Source organism: Berghia stephanieae, chromosome 6 (assembly GCF_034508935.2).
Source record: "Berghia stephanieae isolate SIO BIC M18660-M18661 chromosome 6, UCSD_Bste_1.3, whole genome shotgun sequence".
NCBI lineage: Eukaryota > Metazoa > Mollusca > Gastropoda > Nudibranchia > Aeolidiidae > Berghia > Berghia stephanieae.
This window is the reverse complement of record NC_088365.1, coordinates 52,102,434-52,117,433: the sequence shown is the minus strand read 5'-3', so window position 1 is coordinate 52,117,433 and position 15,000 is coordinate 52,102,434. Positions and strand designations below refer to the sequence as shown.

At 38.0% G+C, this 15,000-nt stretch overlaps 1 protein-coding gene across 1 annotated transcript in view; it reads left to right on the top strand.

The window, feature by feature from the left end:
* Window positions 1-15,000, top strand: part of LOC144975888 (uncharacterized) — a 26,274-nt gene that overhangs the window by 3,804 nt on the left and 7,470 nt on the right. Inside the window, exons 2-11 of the mRNA XM_078920074.1 lie at window positions 1-29; window positions 3,309-3,480; window positions 5,945-6,124; window positions 7,023-7,196; window positions 8,318-8,397; window positions 9,113-9,314; window positions 10,306-10,431; window positions 12,538-12,635; window positions 13,262-13,349; window positions 13,849-14,054. The exon at window positions 1-29 is cut by the window's left edge and continues 122 nt beyond it. Coding sequence (XP_078776200.1) covers window positions 1-29; window positions 3,309-3,480; window positions 5,945-6,124; window positions 7,023-7,196; window positions 8,318-8,397; window positions 9,113-9,314; window positions 10,306-10,431; window positions 12,538-12,635; window positions 13,262-13,349; window positions 13,849-14,054 — 1,355 coding nt within the window. The remainder of the gene's footprint in view (window positions 30-3,308; window positions 3,481-5,944; window positions 6,125-7,022; window positions 7,197-8,317; window positions 8,398-9,112; window positions 9,315-10,305; window positions 10,432-12,537; window positions 12,636-13,261; window positions 13,350-13,848; window positions 14,055-15,000) is intronic.

Sequence of the window (15,000 nt, the reverse complement as noted above, 5' to 3'; positions counted from 1 at the left end):
GCAAATAGCACGGACAGGTTAAACTGCACGTAAGTTTGTTTTTGTTTGTTTTTTTTTTTGTTTTGTTGATTTGGGGGGGGGGGGGGGGGGGGGGGGGGGGTTCTTTATTTTAGTTTGTTTTTGTTTTTTGTTTTTTGTTTTTTGTTATTTTGTTTTGTTGTTCTTTTTTTGTGTGTGTTTGTTTGTTTGGGTTTTTTTGGGTTTTTTTTATGTTTTTAAAAAAATTATTATTTTATTTATTTATTCGTTTTGTTTTGTTTTTAAAATGATAAACCTTTAGCGGCCAGACTACGTTTCTCTCACATCAAAATTTTCCCTTTTTTGTGTGGTATGATTGCAGAGCTAACAGCATTCATAAAAAAAAATGCATTTGTGACTCATTGTCTCAAACCGGTATTCCGCCGGGATGATCAGGACCATAAAAAGGGAATGCTAATTGGATTCAGTAGTCTGATGTCACGCGCCCGGCAACGGCGGCCATCTTGGTTCTAAACAAAGAAAATCATTAATTTTTATTCTTCATGCTGGCTAGAACTTTTCATTCCCTTTTCATATGCCTTGTGTTCAGAATGTGTAAAACTCAAAACATGATCAAATTGATGGGATTTTTTTCCTCTGGATACGCGTTTAAGCTCGCCGGAGAAATATTTCATACGGCGTCCGCCATTGTTCCGATAGTTTAGAGCCAGTGTTACTAAGTTACCATACGTCATTAGGAAGGAAGTGACGTTACGACTGTTGAAGACTATTCAAATGCTAAGAAACAGAAACATTGAGTGGGTATTATTTTTTTTTTTTTTTTGGGGGGGGGGGGGGGGGGTTGCAATGTAAAAAATTTGTTCTACACCATCGTGAATAGATTTCACTCGGACGCTTGGTGTCTGTGGCTATAGATAGTTTGAAGATGACGTCACTCAGGTCTTTGTTATTGTTTTTTGCCATCCGCGTTTATGAGTAGTGCTCACTGAACTGTATTAACTCGACAATAAAGGTTCATGGATACACACAGTTTAGTGTGTTGGTCCGTTATACTTCCGGATGGCAATGTTATGAGCTTCTTCGCCAAGCGCATACTATCTATAATTCAATTTCCATGTTCGGGATTGTCCTGACATAACACCGCTTGGAGCGTGAAGTTATAGCCTGACACTGAAACACAAAATGACTGGCATTTTGACGTCATTATTTGGTTTTTGCACCGACTAGTGAGTTGTCGTTGGAAACAAGTGGTCCCATTGGTTGAACTGTTGAATACAATTCACGATTTGTTTTCATTAGTGGCCAAAGACTGGCGTTTTGACGTCATTTTTTTGGTCAGTGTCAGGCTATAAGTTAACGATGGCTACGCTTGGAGGCGACCAGCCACAATCTATTATCCGACCTTTTAGCGCTGAGATTTTATGAATAATGATGATATGAAGTTTACTCAAATAATATTTAGGTCAGAGCGTCAGGACTATGATTAAGCTAACAGAAGACAAAAACAAGCCCAGAGAAGATTTTTATACCCTTTCCTTACCGATCATTTTCAGTATTTTCCCAAAACATGGCAGGCTTACCCAGCAGAAAAAAATTGATTTTTTTAAAACTCAAACAAGCTCTCTACAAAACAACTTTTATGTTCTTATTCATTAAAAAGATCATTCTTTAAAGTTTGTGATGTGCAAAGTTAATCTGAATAAGATTAATAAATGTGTATTGTGTCGTTAAATGTGATGATTTTGCTGTAGGTGGTCAGACGAGAGTTAATCCAGAGTTATAAATTAAAAGGACTTTTGCACTTCCTTCATCTGGAATTTTTTTAAATAAATAAAAACATAAATAAATGACATTCCCTTTATTCATCCCATAGGGGAAATTTGTCTCTAGGGTCAATTCCAAGGGAAGACTGAAATAACCCAGGCGTCAGCCGCAGTGCAGCGCCGCAAATTGAGCTAGGGCGAGGGGATTTGCTCAAGGCCACACAGGGCAGCGGCGGGTGATCGAACTCGGTACCATTTTAATTGCGAGAACCATTAGCATAGCAGTAGTTTTGGAACTCAATTCAACAGTTACCAGAGTTTTAAAAAATTGTTACATTATTGATAATTGATTTATACCTCTACACCCTGAGCTATAATACAAGTTGTTCTAGTCCTTCCTTTGGAAAGCCTTTTATTTCTTAGTAGAAATATAATCTTCTAATAATGCTTTGAACCCGTTGAACAAATAGTAGATATGCATTTAGAGTCTATTCATTGTGTTTTTATGCCACGAATTATCTTGTGCGGCTATGTGGTCTTGTGGTATGACACTCGCTTTCGGATCGGAAGGTCCTTGGTTCGAGCCTCTCTCGGCGCATAGTTGAGTCCTTGAAGAAGGCTCTTTCCTCACATTCTCTCACCGTCCTCAGATGTAAACTAGTACCTGGCCGTGAACAGCGTTGTCTCTGTCCGAAAAAATTGTAATATCGCCATAGAGGCGTCATGTCTCGCCCTACATGTTAAGTGTTGCTGTTGGCAAGTGACCCCTTGTAAAGCACTTTAAGCACTTTTAGTGCATATTGCGCTATATAAAAGCTCAATTTTTAAAATATGAAAGCTCAACATTCAAAATTTCAATTGATGCGAGTTTCAACGAGCATCAATTGAAACTTTGAAGATTACGAGTGGTTTGAAAACAATATGAACAAGATGGACAAGAATTATAATTATATATCTATTTTATACCACTTTCATTTAAATTTGTTGTTCAACTGAATTCAATTTTCAGTCTTGGGTTCTCAATTTGGTGTCACCATTGCGTTGGTTAACCATTTCACGTTGAAAAATATTACAATTACAACTTATTGGTTAAGCAATATCCAAAATTCTTACTTTAAAGGGTGGAATAAAGGCATTTTTCATGGCTTTGGATTTAGAAAATTCGTTATATTTTATAGAGCAATAACACCATTCGCAAGTCTATTGGTTTTATGTGGTGCTATAAATATATCCAAAGAATCCCAACCCATTAAAAGATGCTAGAAATACTATTATAATTTTCACATTAAATTGTATGTTTATAAAATAAAAATGTAAGTTTATTTGTTTTATTTAATATTAATAATAATAATGACAATTCGTATAATATAATAAACCTCCTCAGTGACATCTCTATGTTCAATTTTTGGCAAATAATAATGATGATGATGATGATGATGATGATGATGATGATGATGATGATGATGATGATGATGATGATGATAACGACGACGACGACGATTATGATGATTTTAAGAAGCTAAAGTGCCGTATGTCAACCGTACACTCTGTTTATATTTGTTTCAGACTTGCGGCATCTCAGGCATATGAAGACCAATTGTCCACTCTATTGTCCGGTCCTCCGGTAAAACTGATTGAGATGGACATCGATCTGATTGGTCATCCACCGGATACGTTGAAAACTTGGCTGAAAGGAACTTACAAACCATACAGATGGGTCAGATCCACTGGTAGAGAGGTAAGACCGAGTTATTCTCTTTCCCTCTATAGATAGTATGAAGTTTACGTCACACAGGTCTTTGTTATTGCTTTTTACCATCCGCGTTTATGAGTAATTCTCACTAAACTGTATTAACAATACTATAAACGTTCAAGGTTACACATAGTTTTGTGTTTTGGTCCCTTATACTTCCGGATGGCAATGCTGTGAGCTTCTTAGCCAAGCACATACTATCTATAGTCGGTCAGAGCGTGACCTTCGTAAACTCATGACCTGACACTAGAACCCTCTAGGACTTACAATTTGACGTCATTTTTAAGGTTTGTGCAGCGTCTAGTGAGTTGTTAGTAGAGCTCAAGGAAACAAGTGATCCCATTGGTTGAACTATTAAATACAACTCACGATTGTTTTCTTTTGTGGCCAAAGTCTTTTAACGTCATCTTTTGGTCAGTGTCAGGCTATAAGTTAACGATGGCTACGGTCAGAGCCATACGACCCTTAGCGCCGGGGTTTATCCCGGTTTCTATAGCGTGAAACGGACAATTTCAAATGCCTGCTATTCTTTGGAAAGTACTTTTCGCCAGATGTAGCAGAACAAGCTACTCTATCACTGTTGGGTAGTCAGAAGGAAAAAAATAATCTAAACCATACCAGAGTCTTGGTCTACCAACTGAGCCCCGCCGTGACCCCCTATCTTGCTCTGTGCTTTACGCTAATGATGCTGTGTGCTTATTTTCTTTACACTGACTTATTTTGTGAGGCTATGTGGTCTATGTGTTCCTGAGTTCGAGCCTCGCTCGGCGCATAGTTGAGCCTACTCACATTCATTCTCTCATCGAATTCAGGTGTAAAATGAGTACTTGGTCGTTAACAGCGTAGCGTCTCTGTCAGAAAAAAAAACCCCTGTAATATCGCCTAACATTCTCATTCTAGATGTTACATGTTGGTGTTGGTCAGGGACCCCTTGTAAAGCGCTTTGAGCACATTTAGTGGATATTGCGCTATATAAAAGCTCAAGCTTTTTTTTTACATCATCCGCCAGTAGGATAAATCGTACCAACACAGAAAACCAACTGCAACCTTAAACGTTTATAGTGTGATTGATACAATTTGGTGCCCACTATTCATAAAAAAAATTGAAAGCTCATCCGCCAGTAGGATAAATCGTACCAACACAGAAAACCAACTGCAACCTTAAACGTTTATAGTGTGATTGATACAATTTGGTGCCCACTACTCATAAAAAAAGTGAAAGCTCATCCGCCAGTAGGATAAATCGTACCAACACAGAAAACCAACTGCAACCTTAAACGTTTATAGTGTGATTGATACAATTTGGTGCCCACTATTCATAAAAAAAATTGAAAGCTCATCCGCCAGTAGGATAAATCGTACCAACGCAGAAAACCAACTGCAACCTAAAACGTTTATAGTGTGATTGATACAATTTGGTGCCCACTACTCATAAAAAAATTGCAGGCTAAAAACAGTAAGAAAGAGCAGAGTGACGTCAATTTCCTTGGGCTTTGTGGCCTTGTGACATGGCACATGCTTTTAGCCCGGTAGATTCCTGGTTCGAGCCCCGATGTGGGCGACGCAGGGTTGAATCCCTGGAAAAGGCTCTTTACTTACAATTCCCCCACCCCCAGCACATGCAGATGTAAAAGCTGTTGGTTTCAGGTAACAGCGCTGTCTGTCTCAGAAAAATGAAAATGTTTAAATGCCTTTTCGAGTCATGTCTCGTTGCACTAGATTTTTAATCATCTAGAGCTTTTTATAGCGCAATATCCACTAAAATGTGTTCAAAGCGCTTTACAAAGGGTCCCTGACCAACAGCAACACGTAACATGTAGAACGAGACATGACACCTGTTAGGCGATAATACATTTTTTTCCGACAGAGATAACGCTGTTGACGGCCATACTCATTTTACACCTGAGTACGGTGAGAGAATGTAATTAAAGAGTCGTTTCCAACGACTCAACTATGCGCCGAGCGAGGCTCGAACTCAGGACCTTCCGATCCGAAAGCGAGTGTCATATCATAAGACTACATAGCCGCACAGATAAGTGTTGCTGCTGGCTTGGGACAGGCCCCTTAAATAAATTACGCTCTTTCGCCACAGAACTATCAAATACCATCTCTTTAGAATTCTATGAAGGAATATAGATAATCCATCAAACAAGATGCCTGTAGTCAACAGGAATCACCCATGTTGTCCAAAGTGAGCAAATTCGAGGTTAATAATCTTGTCCGTAAAAAAAAGAAAGTGCCTAAACGGGGCTTGAACCGGGGACTTTCCAGGTCACAGTACAATGCCTTAACAACCAGTTCGGTCCGTGTAAAGCGTTGTATACAATCTCAAATTTTGCTTTAAGTGTATGGAACAGCTTGCAAACCCTAATATTCATGTTTTTGAATATCCTTTATCTGTACTCTAACAAAGGAATGAAAATAAAGCTAAACCACTAAAATATTTCAGGGACAGAGTCTTCTGATGTTGGAAGAAAACTACAGCCTGATGTCTTTGACCGCTCTATCCATAGGAGTAGCCAGGATGGCATTCAATATCACCGAACATCCCCACGCGTGCCTTAAGAACCTCTCGCCTGATGACGTCATTATGGTCTTAAGAAAAGCGTTCCTCTCCGACTTCAAAATTGTAAGTAAAGCGAATTTGGTGTTAAATTTTCTTAGATGCAGTGGATAGTATGAACCTTCTTCTTCTTCTTCAAGTACCAAGTCTGTGCCGGACATCGGTGATCATGGTACGCCATTCATCTCTCTGATCAGATAACCTCAGAAAACTAATATAATTCCTCTCTTTCAGCTGTTCAAACTATTCAAATATGTTTTTCTTGGTCTATCTTTACTCTTTTTACCTTCTATATTCCCTGTGAGAGCAAGATGTTCAATACATAATTTATGTCGATTTAGGTACTCTAAAAATTGCATTTGTCTTTTTCTTATTGTACGAATTAGTAACCTTTTAGTTTCAGCTCGCTCTAATACTTCTTCATTAGTTTTCTTCTCTGTCAATGAGATTCTTAACATCCTTCTAAGAAACCAGATTTCTGCTGCCTTCAGTTGAACCTGAACAATTAAATATCCTCTAAATCCAGCATAAAGATATTTGAGAATATAGTTTATCGTGCAATATAAAGAAAGAAAGAAAGAAATAATTAAAGAAAGAGAGGGGTGAGGAGAGTGAGAGAGAGAGAGAGAGAGAGAGAGAGAGAGAGAGAGAGAGAGAGAGAGGGAGGGAGGGGAAAAAGACAGAAATACAGACATATAGATAGGCAGGCAGACAAATAGAAACAGATAGATAGACAAAGAGACAGATTGACAGACAGACAACCAGACAGACAGAGAGAGACAGGAGGAACAAAGGTAGAGAAATATCACAGAAAGGAGAGAGAAAGAGAGAAGAGGAAGAGAGAGAGAGAGAGAGAGAGAGAGAGAGAGAGGGGGGGGGGAGGGGGAAGGGAGAGAGAAAGGGGGGGGGTAGATTTAGCAGCGATTGCAATGTAATTTCAACTCTTCAATGTGTTTATAAACAGCGTGACGACATCGGCGAGCATTCATTGGAGTCACCCCTTGGACAGGACGAAGCCATATGTAATATGCACGTTGTTAATAACGATGGCTATGCTGTGTTCCGCTATCAATGCTGTCATGAGGAAAAGAATGGAAATATTCTCTGCCAGGATATTATGAAAAAAGGATGGATTGAGGTAAACGGTGGTGATGGTGGTGGTGGTGGTCGTCGTCGTAGTGATGATGGTGGTGGTGGTGGTGGTGGTGGTGGTGGTGGTGGTGGTGGTGGTGGTCGTGGTGGTGGGGTGGTGGTGGTGGTGGTGGTGGTGGTGGTGGTGGGTGGTGGTGGTGGTGGTGGTGGTGGTGGTGGTTCTTCTTGACTATTTTCTGGCAACAAATTACGCATTATCCTTATAAGCTTGATGAAATAAGCTAAAGGTATGTAAGAATAAAACAGAACTCATACATTCTTGTGTTGAAATAGACACCTAGTGGATTGGAACATAACCATGCAGCACTGAGTGCTAAACTAACAAACTACAAGGTATCACCATTGATGCTAAAAGTAAAGTACTCACTGGTTATACACGCCTAATAAATATTAACATTACATAAAACTATGTGTAGGTTTTTGACATTTATAGAAGGGACGAAGATGATGTCACTTAGCCCTTTGTTCTCATTATTAGACAGCCTGTTTGTGATTAGTTCTCACTAAATCGAATCAAACAGACTATAAATGTTAGTGTTGTGTGTTCGTATGTTTGTTTAGGATGGCGGAAGTTGTAACTTTGCTACCTAAAGGCATAGCATGAATAGTCTGATTGAGCGAATCTAGAATAGTTTGAAAAAAAAAGAACAGTCATGCCAATTCCTTCATTCTATTGTTTGTGAATAACCTGATTTATTTCTCTTAGTGGGTTTGAGTGTAGTCACCGTTAACTTAAAGGTATCATGCGCTTGGCTAAGAAGCTCACAACATTGCCATCCGAAAGTTAACGGACCAACACACAAATAACATTGTTATTGGATGAAGAAGGTTTTGAGGCCGAAACGTTTCGTTGTTTTTGTTAATTTTTTTTTGTTGTTGTTGGTTTTTTGGTTTTTTTTCTTTCTTTTTGTGTGTGTGAGGGGGGGGGGGGGGGGGGGGCGGGGGGGTTGGCGATTTTGCTCTTTTAATTACTTTTTAATTTTTTAAATATGAGCATTTTTATTATATAACTAATTTTCTTCATCTGTCTCATTCAGACATATTACCAATTTGAAACCTTGGGTCTCATATCATTTTATTTGTTTTCTCTCATTTCTACATCCACAGGTCTTGCTGACTCTGATCCTAGTAATAAAAATCCTTATCCTATTGTATAGCCCCATGTTTTTACCCGAGTCCTTTTACAGGTATGTTAAAGTTCTGAGAACGTTTAGTGGATACTGAGTAATAGAAATACTCGAATTTGATTTTTTTTCATCATCATCATCATCATCATCATCATCATCATCATCATCATCATCATCATCATCATTATCATCATCATCATCACCATGACATCATCATCGTTATCATCATCACTATCAATATCATTATCACTACCTATCATCATCATAAAAATCATCTCATCATCATCATCATCATCATCATCACCATCATTATTATCATCATCGTCATCTTCAATGTCACCTCCACACCATCGCCATCGTTTTCTATATATTATATTTCTTATCACCATCATTATCCTTATCATCATTGCTAATAGTGCCATCTTGAAAATTGCAATAACTATATTCTTCTTCATTCCCCCCTCCTTCTAATTCTCATCGTCTTCTTCTTCTTCTTCTTCTTCTTCTTCTTCTTCTTCTTCTTCTTCTTCTTCTTCCTCTTCATCATCATCATCATCATCATCATCATCATCATCATCATCATAATCATCATTATCATCATCATCATCATCATCATCATCATCATCATCATCATCATCACCATCATCAACTTCACCTATCTACGCTGTTTTTCTTCTTCACAATGTGGGCCCTCCAACAACAGATGATTTAGTATGCATATTTTTTTTATTCTCCCAACCACCATCACCTACAAAAAGGCGTCCTCTATCCACAGGTTTAAATACATTGCCTGCCAGTACGTCTACAACCTTCCTAACGATTCAGAGTTGCCATTAAACATTGTGGTGACAGAAGAACCCCAGCTCTACGGAGACGACTACCAGAAGAAGACAGTCCGTCTTGCAAAGCTGCCCCAGATGGAATATTTCAAGACTTTGGTTTCCAGTAATTGCTGGCATCTCGACAAACTTTATGAGGTTTATTTGTGTGTGAAATGTGTGTGTGTGGGGGGCGGGGGGGGGGAGGGTATGTGTGTGTGTGTGTAAGTGGTGTAGGTTATGTGGCGTCGGGGGTAAAAGTGTTAATATTGTGTGTGTGTGTGTGTTTGGGGGGTGGGGGTGTATTTTATCATTTTGATTAGTTCGGGGGGCGGAGGGGAGTTGTTTTGTTTTCTTTTTCAGGGTTTTAACATTTATTTTTTTGGTGTGGTGGTGGTGGTGGTGCAGGGGTGGGGAACGGTTATACTTTTGATGAAAACGTATCATTGTGATAAAATAATAATGTCATCACTGATAATGGTGGTGTTGCATTAGTGACTATGCTTATGGGGATGATGATGATGAGGATGAGGGGGAGGAGGAGGAGGAGAAGGAGGTGGTGGTAGTAGTAGTAGTAGTGGTGGTTGTGCAGAAGGAGGAGGAAGAAGAGGAAAGGGAGGAAGAGGAGGAGGAGGAGGAGGAGGAGGAGGAGGAGGAGGAGGGGGAGGAGGAGAAGGAGGAGGAGGAGGGGGAGGAGGAGGAGGAGGAGGAGGAGGAGGAGGAGGAGGAGGAGGGGGAGGAGGAGGACGACGACGACGAAGAAGAAGAAGAAGAAGAAGAAGAAGAAGAAGAAGAAGAAGAAGAAGAAGAAGAAGAAGAAGAAGAAGAAGAAGAAGAAGAAGAAGAAGAACTAACTTACTTACTTACTCACTTTCTTCATGTTCAGCGTCACCATCAATGGTGGTTGTCCGCACTGTGTAATTACAACGTCTGCCCATTCCTCGCGCATGTTGACGGTATCGTACAACTCTCCGCCATTCAACCCTGTCCATTCCAGGATGTTTTGCACATAACTGGACCTTGGTCTTCCTCTTCCTCCTTCTTTCCTTGTACAACGTCTTTCATTAGGGTGTACCAGTTTCGGCATATGTGACCCAAAAAAAAAAGCTTAATATCTTTAACACAATTGCATATTTATTTTGATTCCCAGGTGAAAGTCAAAGATGTCCGCCTATCAGTGAAGGCAAGACGACTCCTTGGACGTTCTAAAGTTCCTGTGGGTGTCTTTAAAATGATCTACAATAACTTCTTCCGATGTCGCATCAGAAATTTGGAGGTTTGTTTCTCAAGCACTTTACATTCAATCGAAACTGGTTGGTACTGTCAGCTCTGACCATTAAAAATAAACGTAAGCTTTCATATAAAGGAATATCTATAGAATGCCTTCAATGCGCTTTACAATGGGTCCAAATCTGACCACAATATTAAGGACGCGACGAGACATCATGCTGAGTAATATCATTGCGCTATAATATTTTGTATTTTGACGGAGGCAATGCCGTCATTGCCCTTGTACTTATTACACATCTGAGTGCGCTGAGAGTAAGAACTTGGGAGGCTTTTCCAAGGATTCAACTTTGGGCGGCTCAGAGCAGAACTCGAACCATGGACCTACCGATAAGGAAGCGAATGGCATACAACTTGATCACAAATATATGGGAAAAACATAAATAACGAAAAGGTTTAGTATTGAGTGAAGGAATTGCGATCAGAATATAAACCAGCTAACTGTCGCACTCAGGAAAAATACGTAGTTAAGAATTTAGCCAGAAAACTCGTCATTCAAATATCAATCAATTTGAATTCCCATAATCTTGACAATTACTAACAAACTTTGCGAAGTCCCAGCTAAGGGAGTTTTTGCCACGATGAGAGTCATTTGAATCGATCATAATTTGAAGGACGAGTTTTCTGACCAAATTCTCAAATGCGTATTTTTATAGAGTACAGCAAGAATGAAACAGAGACATAGACAAAAGTCCGGAGATCTGAATAAATTAAGAATTATAACAAGTTGTATTATCGTTACTTCATGTGTATGTGCTTTGATATCAAAATGTATACCACTCGTCTTCATCAAACATAAGCATTGAATTCTTGTACATTCGAGTATACATGCCTGTTTCATATCATGGGTTAATAGTGAGGCTATATGGTCTTCAATATGGCACTCGCTTGCGGACAAACGTCGAGGGTTTGCATATCTGCGCGGTGATTAGTTGAGTCCTTGAAAAAAACTCTTTATTCACATTTTCTCACCGTACTCAGGTGTAAAATGAATGCTTCGCCGTTAAGAACGTTGACTCTGTCGGAATGATATTGTAATATCACCATGTCTCTACTCTTTGATAAGTGTTGCTATTGGATAGGAATCTCTTGTAAAGCGCTTTTGGGTACGTTTAGTGGATATTGCGCTGTATAAACAGTTCTGTAAAATATGGTATCGAAAGCAGACACTTATGGTGTGAGGATGAGTTGTCCTTTACTGCAAAAAAAAAAAAAAAAGGCAAAACTCCCAACATACTTGGTTTGTTGTTTTATATTTCCGATTTGTTGTTATTGTTCTTTCAGTTGCTGTTTTTGTTGTTGCTGTTGCTGTTGTTGTTATTGTCATGTTTTGTTTTGGTTGTCTTTTCCTTTTTTATTTATTTGTTTGTTTGCTTTTTGTTTTGGTTTATTATTATTATTATCATTATTATTATTATTATTATTATTATTATTATTATTATTATTATTATCAGATGTTGTGGAGTGGGTTCGGTGTTGGAGCGACAAGCCATGATGATGAGTGTCAGTGTCAGATAAAACAAGAAAGGAAAATACAGGAAACAAAACAAAACACCACAAAAACTCAGGCTTCCCTAAATAAGGATCCAACCTCAGGGAATGTTATTATTTCTTTGTAATTTTCTTTCTACTCCCTGTCATTGTGTCATTCACACTTTTCATATTTCTATCTAACAGAATTAAACTTAAATTTAAATTAGAGCTTTTATATAGAGCAATATCCACTAAACGGGCTCAAAGCGCTTTACAAAGGGTCCCTGACCAACAGCAACATGTAACATGTAGAACGAGACGTGACTCCTGTTAGGCGATGTTCCAAATATTTTTCGACACAGACAACGCTGTTGACGGACATGTACTCGTTTTACACCCGAGTAACGGTAAGAGAATGTGAGTAAAGATTCTGTGCCAAGGACTCAACTATACGCCGAGCGAGGCTCGAACCCAGGACTTTCCGATCCGAAAGCGCATGTCATACCACAAGACCACATAGCCGCAGAATGACAATGACTCTTGCGACGTTGTCCCACCTTTAAGTGTATTCAATATAAAATTTAAATATTCCATTCCATTCGTCATCTTCGACAAACACCAGGCATTGAAATTCTGCTGTAACTCAAGCATTCTGGGACGCTTCACGCCGACTGGTGTCAAGATGATGAGATGGAGCGAGTGCATGCGATTTTTCGCAACGTAAGTTTTGTGCATGAACCCTTCCATTCTGCTTTTATCTACTTTCTGTGCCTTTCGTTGGATTTTTATACGAATTCCAACATTCCAGTCCTTATTTTTTTTTTGCCATGCCATGATTTATTTTGTTGTAATTTTGTCATTAGATTGTCCCAAATTCGATTTCTTTGAGGAAAAAAAAAAAAAAAGGGGGGGGGGTTGATCTTTCGTTACTTGTATTTTGTTTTGTTTTCGTTTGTTTTTGTTTTTTTGGAGAGAGAGGGGGGGAATTTTGTTTTATAGACGATTAAGAGTGACATTTCCAAGACAAATTTTGGATTTAACAAAAAATAAAAATTGAAGCTCTGTGATTTGATTTTATCAAAATTGGTTAAGACATACGATCTCATACTGATCTAATATCATTATTATCTTCATGAGCATCATCATTATCATCATTTTTATATTATTAATGTTTTTATTATTATTATTATTATTATTATTATTATTATTATTATTATTATTATTATTATTATTATTATTATTATTATTATTATTATTATTATTATTATTATTATTATTATTCATTATTATCATTATTACTATTATTATCATCATCGTCGTTATAAATGTTTAACATTTTATTTTAGATTTTGCCAGCTGGTCATAATAGCATCTCCTTGGGTTATACGCCTATTGTTTTACGGTCTATACGAGCGAGACATGTTGAAAGAGAGGGTAAATATAAAAATAATAATAATAATGATAATAATAATAATAATAATAATAATAATAATAATAATAATAATAATAATAATAATAATAATATATAATAATATAATATTATTATTATTATTATTATTATTATTATTATTATTATTATTATTATTATTATATTATAATAATTATAATAATGATAATAATAATAATATAATAATAATAATAAATAAGAAGAAGAAGAAGAAGAAGAAGAAGAAGAAGAAGAAGAAGAAGAAGAAGAAGAAGAGAGAAGAAGAAGAAGAAGAGGAGGAGGAGGAGAGGAGGAGGAGGAGAGGAGGAGGAGGAGGAGGAGAGGAGGAGAAGAAGAAGAAGAAGAAGAAGAAGAAGAAGAAGAAGAAGAAGAAGAAGAAGAAGAAGAAGAAGAAGAAGAAGAAGAAGAATTTGATAACGTACTTATCCTCATGAGAGCCTGCATTTACCACACATTCTCTTTCTTCTTCTTTTTTTTTAATTCCAGTTTGAAACTGCCGAAAGTGTTGGTCTATCAATAAGCTACACGGGAAGCCTGGTTTTATACCTCACTCCCGTGCACGCCCTTTTCATTCTCATCTACATCATCATTGTCGTCGATAGCCTCATCTATGGGGTCATCACTCAGTCTCTCAGGGAAAAGCTCAACGTTGTGCTCAGACAATGTCTGCGGGACATGAGGGAAAGATCAAGGTAGTGACTCTCTCTCTCTCTCTCTCTCTCTCTCTCTCTCACACACACACACACACACACTCACACACACACTATCTCTCTCTCACACACTATTTCTATCTCTCTCTCTCTCTCTCTCTCTCTCTCTCTCTCTCTCTCTCTCTCTCTATAAACATACATACACCTCGCATCTGCTCCTCATTTCTGTCAATAGATGCTTGCGATACATGAATAGAAAGGGGGGAAAATCTACTTCTTTAAGATACATAAGACGTTCCACTTTCTTTTCTCTTATGTGAGATAATAGAAAATACAAACTGTCTAGTTTCTTTTGAAAATCACTTTATTATACCTGCACTCTAATTCTCTCCTTACCAGCCATTTTCAGGATTTTCCCCAAAATTTCACCCCCAACTAACACAAAATAGATTTTTGTTCACTCAAACAAAATAGGGAATGAGATTAGCGGAAGAGTAGCGTCCCTTGATTGGAAGTCACGCGCGGAAAAGTTATTAGAGAGAGAACGTCATGTTGGTTGTGCCACATGAGACACTTCACCGAAAGCGAGGACGAGAGAGACGCATGCGCAAAACCATTTTGACGTTCTCTCTGTTAGGTAACGTCCAATCAAGGGACGCTACTCTTCCGCTAATTTCATTTCCTATAGCACTAAAGTTCTTGCGATGAGTAATTTCTTTAGTAAAGCAGGCTCTACAATACACTTTTCATTTTCTTTAAATTTTATACAAAATGTACAAGAGAAATTTGAATATGAAAAATGTTGGTTGTGTCGAAAACCATTTTGACGTTCTCTCTGTTAGGTAACGTCCAATCAAGGGACGCTACTCTTCCGCTAATTTCATTTCCTATAGCACTAAAGTTCTTGCGATGAGTAATTTCTTTAGTAAAGCAGGCTCTACAATACACTTTTCATTTTCTTTAAATTTTATACATAATGTACAAGAGA